Source organism: Passer domesticus, chromosome 3, assembly GCF_036417665.1.
Source record: "Passer domesticus isolate bPasDom1 chromosome 3, bPasDom1.hap1, whole genome shotgun sequence".
Classification (NCBI taxonomy): domain Eukaryota; kingdom Metazoa; phylum Chordata; class Aves; order Passeriformes; family Passeridae; genus Passer; species Passer domesticus.
The window spans coordinates 74,194,244-74,207,247 of NC_087476.1; the positions used below are offsets into that span (position 1 = coordinate 74,194,244).

The 13,004-nt window shown below is 36.1% G+C and overlaps 1 protein-coding gene across 26 annotated transcripts in view; it reads right to left on the reverse strand.

Moving 5' to 3' along the window:
* Positions 1–13,004, reverse strand: part of AFDN (afadin, adherens junction formation factor) — a 116,072-nt gene that overhangs the window by 22,405 nt on the left and 80,663 nt on the right. For all 26 annotated transcript variants that reach the window (XM_064414014.1, XM_064414000.1, XM_064414011.1 and 23 more), the window contains 2 exons: positions 399–464; positions 167–240 (listed from right to left, as the gene is read on the reverse strand). In XM_064414014.1, coding sequence (XP_064270084.1) covers positions 167–240; positions 399–464 — 140 coding nt within the window. The remainder of the gene's footprint in view (positions 1–166; positions 241–398; positions 465–13,004) is intronic.

Below are 13,004 nucleotides of genomic sequence, written 5' to 3' on the forward strand. Positions count from 1 at the left end.
AAATAGTACACAAACAGTCGAATTTGTTGCTAATGTTATCCATAGGCAGTTATCAAACGCCAAGACAAAGCCTAAAGTGTAAAAAACATGAGCTTCTGCCCATTTTGGTACATTATTAAGCTAACACTTTCTTCGTATAAAAACAACCAAGGAAAGCATTCCGTACCTCTCCTGGGACAGGCCCACCAAACTTCGACCATCCACACTAAGCAACTGATCCCCTGCGGCCAGACGACCATCCTAAATAGGTATTCAAGAGAAGAAAATTCATACACCACTGCTAACATGATCTCCATTAAAACAATCAATCATTCACACAAACTAGTAAACAAAGGATTTTCAAGCATTTACGAAGGCTCTTACTACTTTTGAAATTGATGATTAAGAATATTACTAACCACATCTGCAGCACCTCCTTTCACAACAGACTTGACATATATTCCAAGTTTGTCTTGACCAGCACCCTACAGAGAAAGACACATTAATTTAGTTAATTTATATTTGATCTCTTAAGCACTCCACGAACTTTAATCAAAATTTTACATGGCCAAGTAAACCTCTATTTTCTCATTACTTTCATATATTTTCAAACTGGAGAAAAACCAACTACGCAGAGAAGAGTCACATTCAATTAAATTAATATTAAAAATTTAATAGCAGGCCTATTAAAACGGCAAGCTTTGTTAGAAGCAAAGAATATTTGGTCTTAATGCAAGTTTGAAATAAAAAACATACATTAACTAAAATTTATATTTTAGAATTTGCTCTAGTCTCCTTCTAATAAGAAATACTTATTCACACTTCTACACACATTAATGATGCCTCTTTGTATTATGTTTTTAAAGAGAACACTGTACCCCAGTGAAACAAGGTAAATTGCAGACTACATGAAAAAGGAATAGAAATTTTTTTTACATTTATTAGGACTGTAAAGGAGCCAGTGTAAAGGAATGGAGAGTGCCTTTACCATTACATAAACAAGTAAAGCAGACATAAGTATTTTAGAATTGACAGAGCCAATACTCAAGTCTAATGCAAAACCATGCAATTTTGCTCATAAAACACCTTTCTTAAAAGTGTTCTGCTATATTTTGAAAAGACTGTTAACAATGAACTTATTCCAAGACAGATACCAACAGATACCAAGATACAAAAATGGAAGCATCTATTCAAGCCATGCTGTTGGGTCATCCACATGCTCCAATGTACAAGACACCACACAAATCAGTCCAAATGTTAGTATCACAAACCTTTAAATTGTCTCTTATAAGGTAAGACTATTACTTCTCATTTATCCACTACAGCAAACAGTGCCGTTTTACTCTGCAAGTCACTTAGGAGAGTGCTAAGTATGTTTTCAACAGAGCACCAACTTAATTGTAACATCATTTTTCAAATACAACCCCCCAAGCTGCTTTGATATTGAACATACAGCTTCCTCCTTTTTTCCCCTTCTCCTTTTCAACTCCTTTGTTTTGGCAGCAAAAGCATGCATCGTTCCCATTGTTATAAGAACCAAGGTGAAGATTATTCCAAAGCTAGTGTTACACAGACGGTTCTCTACACAAGTGAAAGACCTATTTTCACTAAGTCTTAGGTTAATCCCAAATGTTTACACAAAAGAATTCCTTCAAGACTTATGATTCCAGATGAACATTCTACGTGTCCAAATTTTTCATAATAATTACTTAAGCCATACTTATGGATAAAAAGGAAAAATGCAAAAAATAACTGAAATATGGATACTTTCTTTGTCTAGAAAGAATACAAAGAAATTAAGAGAGTTTAGTTCTTTTTTGGGTTTTTTTAAGCTCTAAAGAAACATTGCCATAACTGCAGAATAATTTTAACTTTATACCAGAAAAATTTGCTAAAGTTATGAGAAACACAAGTCAGAAGACAGCTAGATAAGTGTAATGGAATTTGAAATCACGCTTCACAAATCTCTTTGTTGTTCCCTCAAGTAACCAAGATGTATATGAGGAAGGATGTTCTAGCTGAACACCTAGACTTCCAAGATGGACATCACAAGATCTTTTAGCAGGAGTTGTTCAAGACTTTCAATAAGAAAGAGCTTGTCCTTGTGTATTAAAAACAGGTTCAATAATAAATCGAAAGTTGTTAGTTTTCACAAGGAACAGAAGTTTGCAGAGGAGCCCTAAATGTATGTGCTGTTTACCATGCTCCTACATGTTCCAAAAAAAAAAAGTGCAAATAACAATAATGTAACTAAATGTACCAAATAGAAGATTCATCAAATAAGTCAAAACCAAGAGTTGCAGATCACATGATGCTGAACACTGGAGCAATAATGGGGTGAAGATGCACTTCCATGGTTCAAATTCAAATGTGAAGTAATGTTTCAACCTTCTAAGGTGCTGGTTCCCATCAGGGCACTGTTGGCAGAACCAGTTACCACCTTTCCTGGCTGGGAACTGAAAATTAAATGACAGTGTTTATACGTCCCTTCCTCTGCTTCCAGCCACTAAGACAAGCACCTTGAATTCCAAAGGGCAAAAGAATCAACAGCAACTTACCCACCCACCCTTGCAGTTATAACCTCATGTATCACAACTGTCATTGCAGGAAACAAACACAAGCTTTTCTTGGTGGCCACTGACAAGGATAACCAGATTCCTCTGAAGTCACCTGGAACTGACAGCATTTTTATTCAGTCCTAACTTCAAAGGATGCTAACAGGAATCTCCTCCTCTTCGGTCCAGAAATTCAGACAAGGATCTGTCTCATACAATGATTAGGTAAAAACAAGGAAACCTTTGGAAGAGCACTGCCACTTAAAACAGTGCACATATTAATTATGCAACTTTGGTACTAATTTCTTGCATCAGACACTATATTCATCCATATAAATCACCCTTCTCATGCTTGATTATGACTCTTAGGCACATTAAACAAAGTTGAAACCTTCTGTATAAGCCCATGATACATGGCTTATATTGGTTCGCAGATAATGACGAAATAAACATTTTCAATTGCACAAACACCCATCAGAGTGGTTTCTAAACCGACTTTAACTCCTAAGTTTTAGTCACTGTTTTCAGAGCTATCTTATAATAGCTGAGAAATCTGGAAGCCAGCAGAACAGAAAAGAACAAAGCAAAAATCACCATGGTCACTAAAAATCTAAAAGGGTCACATTTAGAAAACTGCTTAGAATTCTAATTACTCCCTTACAAAATGACACTAACAGAACCATAAGGTTCAGGTGATAACAAGAATCATCAGAAACATACCTTTCTTGAGAGAACACATGGGCGCCTCAGCTCAGCAACGATCAAGGAACTGAAAGCCAACGAGTTGCACTGATAGAATTATTTATCATCTCTCTGATCAGCCAGTAGAAAACACTTTCTTACTTCTCCTATCACATCTAGCATGCTTCAAATTGTAAAACATAAACAAAATGCAACCAACCTCCACCCTGCAACTCTAGCTCCAACCCCCTTTGCACAGACAGGGACACCTTCCACTAGACTGGGTTGCTCAAGAGCCCCATTCAGCTTGGCCTTGAACACTTCCAGGGATGGGGCATCCACCACTTAGCTGAGTAACCAGTTCCAATCCATCACCACCCTCACAGTAAAGAATTTCTTTTGACCATCTAATCTAAATTTACTATTTTTCAGTTTAAAGCCATTTCCCCTTGTCTTTCCCTTCTATCAAGTCCCTCTGCAGCTGGCTAGCTGGCCCCCTTTAGGTATTGGAAGGCCACAATTAGGCTACTCTGGGACTTTTACTTCTGGCTGAACAATCCCAATTTGCCTGGCCTTTCTCACAGGAGAGAAAGATCTTACACTTTTGGTATGTTATTTGGCTAAAAGCACCACAGCTGGAAGATACCATATCAGTTGGATTTTTGCTCTAACTGTGCCTTATACTCTAACCCTGGCAGTAATTCTTCATTATGATTCAAAGGAGCTGGCATTTTACTCTTCATTTTTTCTTTTCCAATGTTTTTAGTTTGTCAATCTCTTTCTGGTTCTTTTAAAGGTAGTTATGACCAGATGTATTAGCTCCAAGTCATCTCACTTAAATACAAAACTAATGCATTTTGAAAGCATAACTATTATTTTAAAATAAATCTCTGTTCAGATTACATTAAAAAAAATCTTTATCAGTTACCACATCTACTCATGTCTTATTAGGACCAGTGAGCTTCTCTAATACACATGTCATTTAACATGTTTCTAATGATAAACATGTACAAGCTTGGGAAGACTTCTCACTAAATACCTTAAAATCAAGTCATCACCTTCCCTTCAACTTTTACCCTAAGCTTTACAGTAACTTGAGTCCAAATTCCTAATTTCTATTGAAATAGACCTGATTCTGCTTTGCTTCTACCTTCCAGAAGGCAGCATCAGAAAGAAATATACGTGTAGTCACCCATACTAAACTCCAACGTGAATAAAATTCTCATACACAACACATGGGTTTTCCTGTTTGCATTTACTGGCTTTACAATAAAACAGATTTCTTTGTGAACTACTCATTAAACTGCTTTTCTTTCAAAGGAATGTGAAGGTCAACATAATTAAAATTATTCCCCCACAAACAGAGCAATAACATGGGTGTATCAGTAACAAAAGTATGCTAAACCTTCTTTTCACTTAATTTTATTTTCTGCAGTCATTAATACCAGAAGCATGTGTATCTATTTGGCTTTTAGTCCAAGCAGAAGAACACAACTCTAAAGGAGTCAGATGACTGTGGAAAGCAAGAATACAGTAAGCATAAAGAGATGGCTTATTCCATTTCCCTGAGATTAACATACTGAAACCTACAGCATATTTTCTCAAATACACATAACCAAATACAAAATCAAAAAAAATCTTTATTTTTCAAAAAATAAGATATTCTATATTTAAGTAAGCCTCATCCACTGTACCACACTTTCTAGTGCTACCAATCTACCCATTTTCTTTCACACTTGGTGCAACTTTTTCCTGCAATCCTTGCAGAAAGTAAAAGATACCCTTGGGAGTAAAAATTTGGGAAAGCCTCCCCTATAAGTAATAATTTAAGGAAAAAACCCACTAAACTGCTACTGCTGCTTCAGTTCACCTGGGTGACAATATTCCTGAACTGAACTGACTATAACACTACTCTGAAGACTTATCTACTTTTACAATGCATAGCCAAAACAGAAACCTAGGGGGAAAAAAGTTCTATAAAGGAAGATATTAGCTGAACAGAATTCAACAAATAGTGAACTGGGGACTGGAGAAAGGAATTTAAAAATGCTGATACCTGAAGTACATCAGACCTAAGCTGCAATATGAGAAACACCTCCATTCTGTGCTTTTACAATCCAGTTAAATAATCAATACACAAAACCCTTTATACACAAAGTGCATGAAGCGGAGAGAACTAGTTTGGAGGCCAGAAGTGAAGCACTATCCACACATTTTAGGATTTTAAAAAAACCTATAATGATAATTACAGTGACAGTAACAGTGTACTTATACAGAGTGTCAGAAAGAAACCCACCTGTCTGCTCCCATGTTGTCTCACACTTGGAGCTGTGCAGGCACTACTGTGTTGTGGCAGGCCTCATGACAGACCTGGCTGGAGACTCAGCTGATCCCCGTCTCCAGTTCCCCTCCTCCCAAATACGAGCTTTGTTTTCCACTTAATCAGCTTCCCTAAATTGTTTACAGCACAGCACGACTGTTCATAACAGTGCAGGAAAGGAGGTTGCTAGGTGAATGTTATTTTCAACCCAACAACTTAAACCATTTGAAATTCTTAAATCCTACTACAGCTCACTTATTGACTTTTCAAACAGCTCTATGTAGTGTATACAAAACAACTGTATTATAGTGGGAGCTGAGCTCCAAAACAACTACAAAACAAACACCCACATACATGCAGACTCCCACACAGAGAAGTAAACTACACAGTGGAAAATATCTTCATTTTAAGCTTCTGAATGGCTGCATGGCAAACGCACTGAAAAGACACTTCCCAATTTTGCCAAGTCCCACACATTCCCCTTCTAAATGTAAAAAAAAATCCTAACTTTAGCAAGAGATAGAGATGAATGACACATGCAGAATTGATGAAAATGCATGGCTAAAAAACATAGCACACTTTTACTCCTGTAATTGCACAATGGGATAAAAATGTTGTGTTCGTGCCCCCCTTTTTTTCCCAGAAAGGTTTACTAAGTTTCTGAGGCAAAGTATGAAACGATTCTTGAAAATAATCTTCTCCATGCTTGGGCTTATTCATCTTTAAGATGCAGAAAGCCAACACATGAGGGAAACTGAGGCAAGCTATTAAATCCAGTAGCCAAGATGAAGCCACACATTTGCATGAGATGCAATACCTGTATAAACTACAAAATAGTTCTTACCACAGAACAGAAAAATCTTACAAGATGGAGTATAAAATTACAACCTAAGGCTATAAATAAAAATTAAAAAAAAAAAAACCAACAAAAAAAACAATAAAAAAAAACAACAAAAAAACAACAACAAAAAAACAACCAAGGACATAAAACACAGAGAGAGTTTATTAGGCATTTGGCTGATGATGATTGTTGAGCTTCCCATCAGTACTGTCCAAAGGCCATGAGTTGCAGCGTCCACGCAAATCTAACTTCACCTGAAAATATCACCAGAGAGTGGAGCAGAGAACAGCTAATCAGCTGGAACTGCAGCAAGAGCTTCCAGTTGTTTCTAAAAAAAACCCCACTATTTATCTTGGAGATGAATGAATTCAGACAGACTGGAGCCAACAAAAAACCCATTAAAATCTAACAATTAAAGCTGACATTAAAATCTCACCTGAGAGATAACTTTTTTTAAACATACATAAATAACATTAGTATATTCTAACAAATGTGCTCTTATACATGGATACATATATATTCTTCTCAACTAATTCAGGAAAAGTGCTTGCTAAGTATTCATATTTGGAATATTAAGATGTAATGAAGACTCTGTAAACTTTCACTTATAATTGTCTTCTAAATAGCAATAGGATAACGGGAAAAGCGGAACTAGATCTCAGGACACATCACCTTTCATAAAGGAATTCAGTAAAGAATTTATTGAATAAACAAATAAATAAATTAAGTGAATTGCTTTCCTGTAGGGCCTGAAAAGATTGGAAGAGTTCTGAGAACTCATGCACCTATGGAAATACATAGCAGTTCAAGAGGCAATTTTGGCAACTCTGGTCAGCACAACTTCAGCCTCTATAATGCTGATACATTACGTTTAATATGGCACTGACACAGGGCAGGGGAGCAAACAACTAACCACTACAGTACTTCAGTAAAACAGAATCTGAAAGGTGAAGAAAATATACAACCTCTCCCAAGTGTTATGTTTGTTTAGAGGATTTACATTCTCAAAGTCACACAGACCTCAATCTCAAAAAAACAAACAAAAAAAACCCAAAAAACCAACAACCCTACAAATTCACTGGGAACAGCAGGAGTATAGAAGGAAAACTAATTTTATACAAGAGCCAAGTCAATTTTATGCATAAAAAAAAAAGCTCAGCTGAGACAATGCTACAATAAAAATTTCATACCTGTTGTCCAAAATGGTTTTTGCCCCTTTTAAGCCTGGTGCAATTTTCTGCTTAACTACAAAAATTCTGTCATGTTAAAGAAGCCAAAGCAGCAAGCTGGATAATGTAATCTAACCTCAGTTTTTGAGACAGCCTAACAAGAAACAAGTCCTTTTCCATCACTTCCATTTATAATATATCAGTACACAGTAGCCCATAATTGTTTGCACAATTAGGATTATTTTGCAAGCCCCTCCTTGCTCTGAAAGGATTGTGCCCAAAATATTGCATTTGCTTAAAAATGTCACTACAAAAACTAAAAATAAAAGAGGCAGCATTAAAGAATACCTGACCAAAACAAACCATCACAGCTACTTCTATAGAGTATTCAGACCAATGAAGAAAAAACAAACTACAGTGACGTAAAAAAGAAATTGCTACTCCTACATCAGGAGGATGTAAAATTGAGGATGTACAAAAGTACCAGTCACAAATTAACAAACATGATAGATTTATTCAGAGTAGTTAAGGAACTAGTGTTGCTGTGTCACAAGCTGAGTTTTATAAAACTTCCTTGTCAGTAACAGACACAGGAAACTTTGGCTCACATACATTCCATTGGCCATAAAATCAGAACACACCATACAGTGCAACTGTATAGAAAAGTCACAGTTTGAACAACAGGAATATCCGACAGACTTCTTAATGGGAGCACCACAGCTATCCATGAGCTGGTGAGTCACCACAGAAGAATCAAAAGCAAGCAAAAGAAATTCTGCTTGCTCCTCCTATCCATCTGGTATTTGCCAGGACAAGCAGCCATAAAGGCATGGTGAAAACAACAGCCAGCTCCTTCTAGTGAGAATCAACATGCAGCTTCATTCCCAGGTGAGCCACTCATGCTGTAACATGCTCATGGGGATCTGCCACCTGCAGAATGATGGCTTAGAGGTGCTGAGACACCACACAGTCCCACCAGAATCCCAGTCTAAAGAATGAGAGGGAGTGAAGGCCCATCTGTTGACCAGGTGCTAACGTCTTAACAGCTGAACTAGTCCCATGCCCCTACCCAACACAGGTGGATCACAAAACAGCTGTACTTTCTGTGAATTTAGCAATATTCATGCAGTTTTAGGAGACCTGTAAAACAACCTGGTTATTTTAATACCTATAGTAAGAACTAGAACTACAAAAACTATTATAAAAACACTTTACAGTCGTTAAAAATAACAGAATTGTATTAAGCAATTGCAGGAGGAATTAAGGAGAAACTATGCATCTGCAGAGCAGACCTGCAATACAGCACCTAACCAAACCGGTGCTGCTCCAGACAATTAACAGAAAGGTCTTGTCATTACTTGTTCTGAAGCCTCTTTTGCCCACACCTGTTGAGCTTATATACTTTTTTTATCACTCTGATCAAACTAAAGCAATGAACAGCTTCCAATGAAGACTGGCAAAATCACACCTGATTAAAAAAATACCCTTCAATAACAAATTAAAAAAAAAAAAGTTAGATGTTCTAATATTAAAAAAGTTTTAATATAAAAGACAACTTTAATTTCCATAAAATGTCAGTGTCTTCCTAATGATCTTTCAATACAGAAATGTACATTTCTGTCTTAAGTACATATATATGTAAATGGTATCACATTTCACATAAAGAGTAAAATGAAAAAGTGGTCCTGAACTGAAAGTATCTTCACTCTCCAATTATACTTTGAATCCACAAAAGTGTCATACAGTCACCAACCTTTTTAAGTAATACTCCAATTTAAGTGGCTTCAGATATGAAGACTATATGTCAAAATATTTCAATAGGTCACATAAGCATACATCTTTTAAAATAAGTAATTTTCAAGATTTTCCTAAATTCTTCATATTTATGCAAACATGAAATAAGATTTAATTTTAATAATGTAGGTATCACATATATGTGTGCACACATATACAAATATACCTTACTAAAGGTATCTGGGATGTCTCAATGATTTAGGGCTGTCAGTTTTTCCAAGTCACTTAAGCTTCTGTGGTATTTTATAAAAATTAAACCGTTTAATACAGTACGAAGCAACTGCAAAAAAAAAAGTGTTTAAAGAAAATAGCATAGAAATGTAGCTTATCAAGCTGATAACCTGCCATCTGGCCTTTTATCTGCCTACACCCAGAGCAGATTTCACTGATTTTTATCAAGGCTAATTCCTGATTCCAGATTCTTAAGCTTCCACAGAAGCTCTCTGCAAGTTGTAATAAACATCCTTAAAAGCAAGTTTATGGAACAGAATCAAGTCTCACTCAGCCATGGTAAGGAATTAGTCTAGAAGCAATTAAATAATCCAAGCTTGTAAGCATTTTAAAAAATAACAATTTACTAAACTATGCAGCAAATTTACAAATTCACCCTCTAGGAGGAAAAAGTGAAGGTTTTTGACCACCCAAACATTCACATTCCATAAAGCTCCATGCGCTCTTTAGGTTGTATCTGCATGAGTATCTATTTTATCTTCTTTAGGTACTAAACACACTAAGTCTATGACACACTGAATTACTTGCTGTGGGCCCAAAGACAGGAGAAAGGCCAGCTTTGTAGCTACTGGTCCCACCTATAGCATATGCAAACTTTTCTGGACTTGAAAATAAGAAAAAACCCACTTTGTCAGAGAAAGCTAAGGCCTGTGTTGCCTCAAGACCAATGCAGACACGTCGGAAATCTGTCATCATTAGAGAAAATACTTTTCAAGTATAAATGAGGTGAACCAGCCTACTGTATCTAAAACTGATCCGTTAGCTGTGGTTACAGCTGCACTGAGTCATGGCGTACCCTGACTTTAAAAGAATTTTAAAACTGACCCATACTCCACATACAACATACTTTTGCTTTCCCCTCTCACATACTCCTCCACATCAGGGGCCAAAACCCAAATGTTCCTGGAGCTAGACAACGTACAGTTGTAAGTGGGCAAAATATTTCCAGTTAAACAAAACAAGCACCATAAATTCAAACTTTGGTGATAATCAACATTATTCAACAGGTAAAAAAAACTAAGCATTTAGCTGCTATGACCAATTCCACAGTAGCTTTAAATTGCACTGAGTGGGAAAAACAGATGAGAAGTGTCTTACTACACAGAGAAAAAAAAAGATAGATTGGCAGCCATACATCCAACATCTGAAACTTCCAACGACCTAGAAACTTTATGTCTAGTATATAAGGATGCTCTGCTTACAAGAAACCCCTAAGGGAGTAAAGAGAAAACACTGAAGAGTTTTGTTGTTATTTTTAATGGAATAAGGGTTACTTGTTACTTTTTAATAAAATAATGTTTGCAATCAAGATTAACTTGCACACAAAGCAAGCAAGTGAATATACTCTCATCTTCTAAATGTGCTTCTCACAGGACAACCCAGAATGTTCTGAAGTGGACATCCTGAAATGGCTTTAATAAATTATACTGCAGTGTACTCTTGTGCATATGTAGTTGTATGGGGATTTTAACAGTGTTCAGCATGGAAAGCAGGTACAATGACACAAAGAGCTCTAGAGCATCTTCTGAACAGAAATATATAAATTTACAACAGCATAATTTCTCTCACTCCAGGAATGCAACTGGCCTAACATTTAATTCTACGATTGGAATCAAGTATTCAACAGTTCCTAACTTACTTTACTCTTACTATCACTAAATGGGAAAAGTGGTAACTAAATGCAAAAGGTTTCATATACAATATTTGTAAAAGACTAAGCAAATTTTGTTCATTAGATTTCTTAACCCTTCTGAAAAAAAGAAATCTTCTTTATTATTATAAATGCTGCAACTTAATACGATATACTACAAATGCATTAAAGGTACTCTTCATTTTCAAACAAATAAATTAAATACATAAGCCTGTTTGATCCCACTTCTCTTTTGTTTCAAAGGAAAAACCTTTCACTGAGCTCAAGGAAAATATATTGCTTAAGCTCTATTTCACCTAACAAGGGTTAACTTTTTAATGTACACCTGCTATAAGTACTCCATGAGCACTGACACACTAATAATACTCAAGAGTTATGTACAAATCTACAAGTTGTACTGCAGGTCCTGTGATGCTCTTCCTTGGTAAGTCAATTCTTAATTGCAGCTTAATTATGTCTGCATTAAGCTTCACAGGCAAGATATAATGGGCAATTTATTTTGGAAAAAAACCCACCCTGTACGTCTGCACTTTTTCAAAGAAATGGCACTTGCCTTTATAGTAAGGATAAATTACAACTCAAAAAACCCAGAACATTAACTTCCACATAAGGCAGGCTCTGCAGTTTCAGATGGATACAGCATAATCCTGGATCAGTGTGTACACTAACACATACTATTAAGCACCTAAATTCCTACTCCAATTGAGATTATTACTCATACAGTAAAAAGTCAATACAAAACTTACTAAGTTCCAAAAGTCTTTTCCATTAATACGGGGGCGGGGGGCAGGGTGGGGAGGGTGGTTAGGGACGACTGTATTAACATGTATCTAAACAGAATTTTCAAAATTGTTAGAATGCCAGAATTTCAAGAAGCCTGGTAGAGGAATTTTAGCTACAGTATACGTGCACTGCAATTTCAGCAGGCATGCTAAAAAGTGCCTGCATACACAGGGTGTTAGTGCAATGAGGAAATGACACATGAATTTTAAAACTCTCTTTCTTTCCGAAGGCCTAAAATACATGTCTGGGCCACCTATTTGCAGTATCAATCTAAGTACAAGTGAATAAATAAGACAAAACCCACTCCACCTGAGCAGAGCTGAGGTCTCACTGGCTACTGAGAAGAACAGTCACACTGGGATGGTGTAACATTCAGATTTTACACAGCACATAAAACCATTAAAAAAATTTGTACAACATCTACAGGGCACCAAAATTTAAGCAAAAACTCTGCTGGAAGTTCGGAATCAACAAAAACCAGGCAAATTGCTAACACAACAGCTACTTATTCATTCATGATAAAAACTAAACTGGCAACCTACACACAGTTTTATTTCTGTCAGACTGAGAAATCTGTTCTGTAAATGAGAATTATACACTACATTTTCCCTCAGGTCCTCCTAAGAAGCCTGTTTGGCAACACCAGTAGTTTAGTTTAGTAGTTTAGTGATGAACATAAAAAAAAAAACCAACAACAACCAAAAAAAAAAAAAAAAAAAAAAGCCAACAAAAAACCACCTCCTCACCTCAAAATTTTAAATCTTATTACTGAAACATTTCAATTAAGTCATGCTGGAAGAAAAGACCAGAAAATTTCCTTAAATACTTAGAAAACACAGTTACAGGAAGGCTTTAAATGCTGAGGTATTTGAAATCTTAAGACCTAGAACACAAGTAAAAAGCTAACAAAGTAAAAAAAAAATCCTATCAACTGTCTATATTTGCAAACACAGGTTAGATCCACATTTGTATATTGTTACCAGTATAATTAACTATAAGC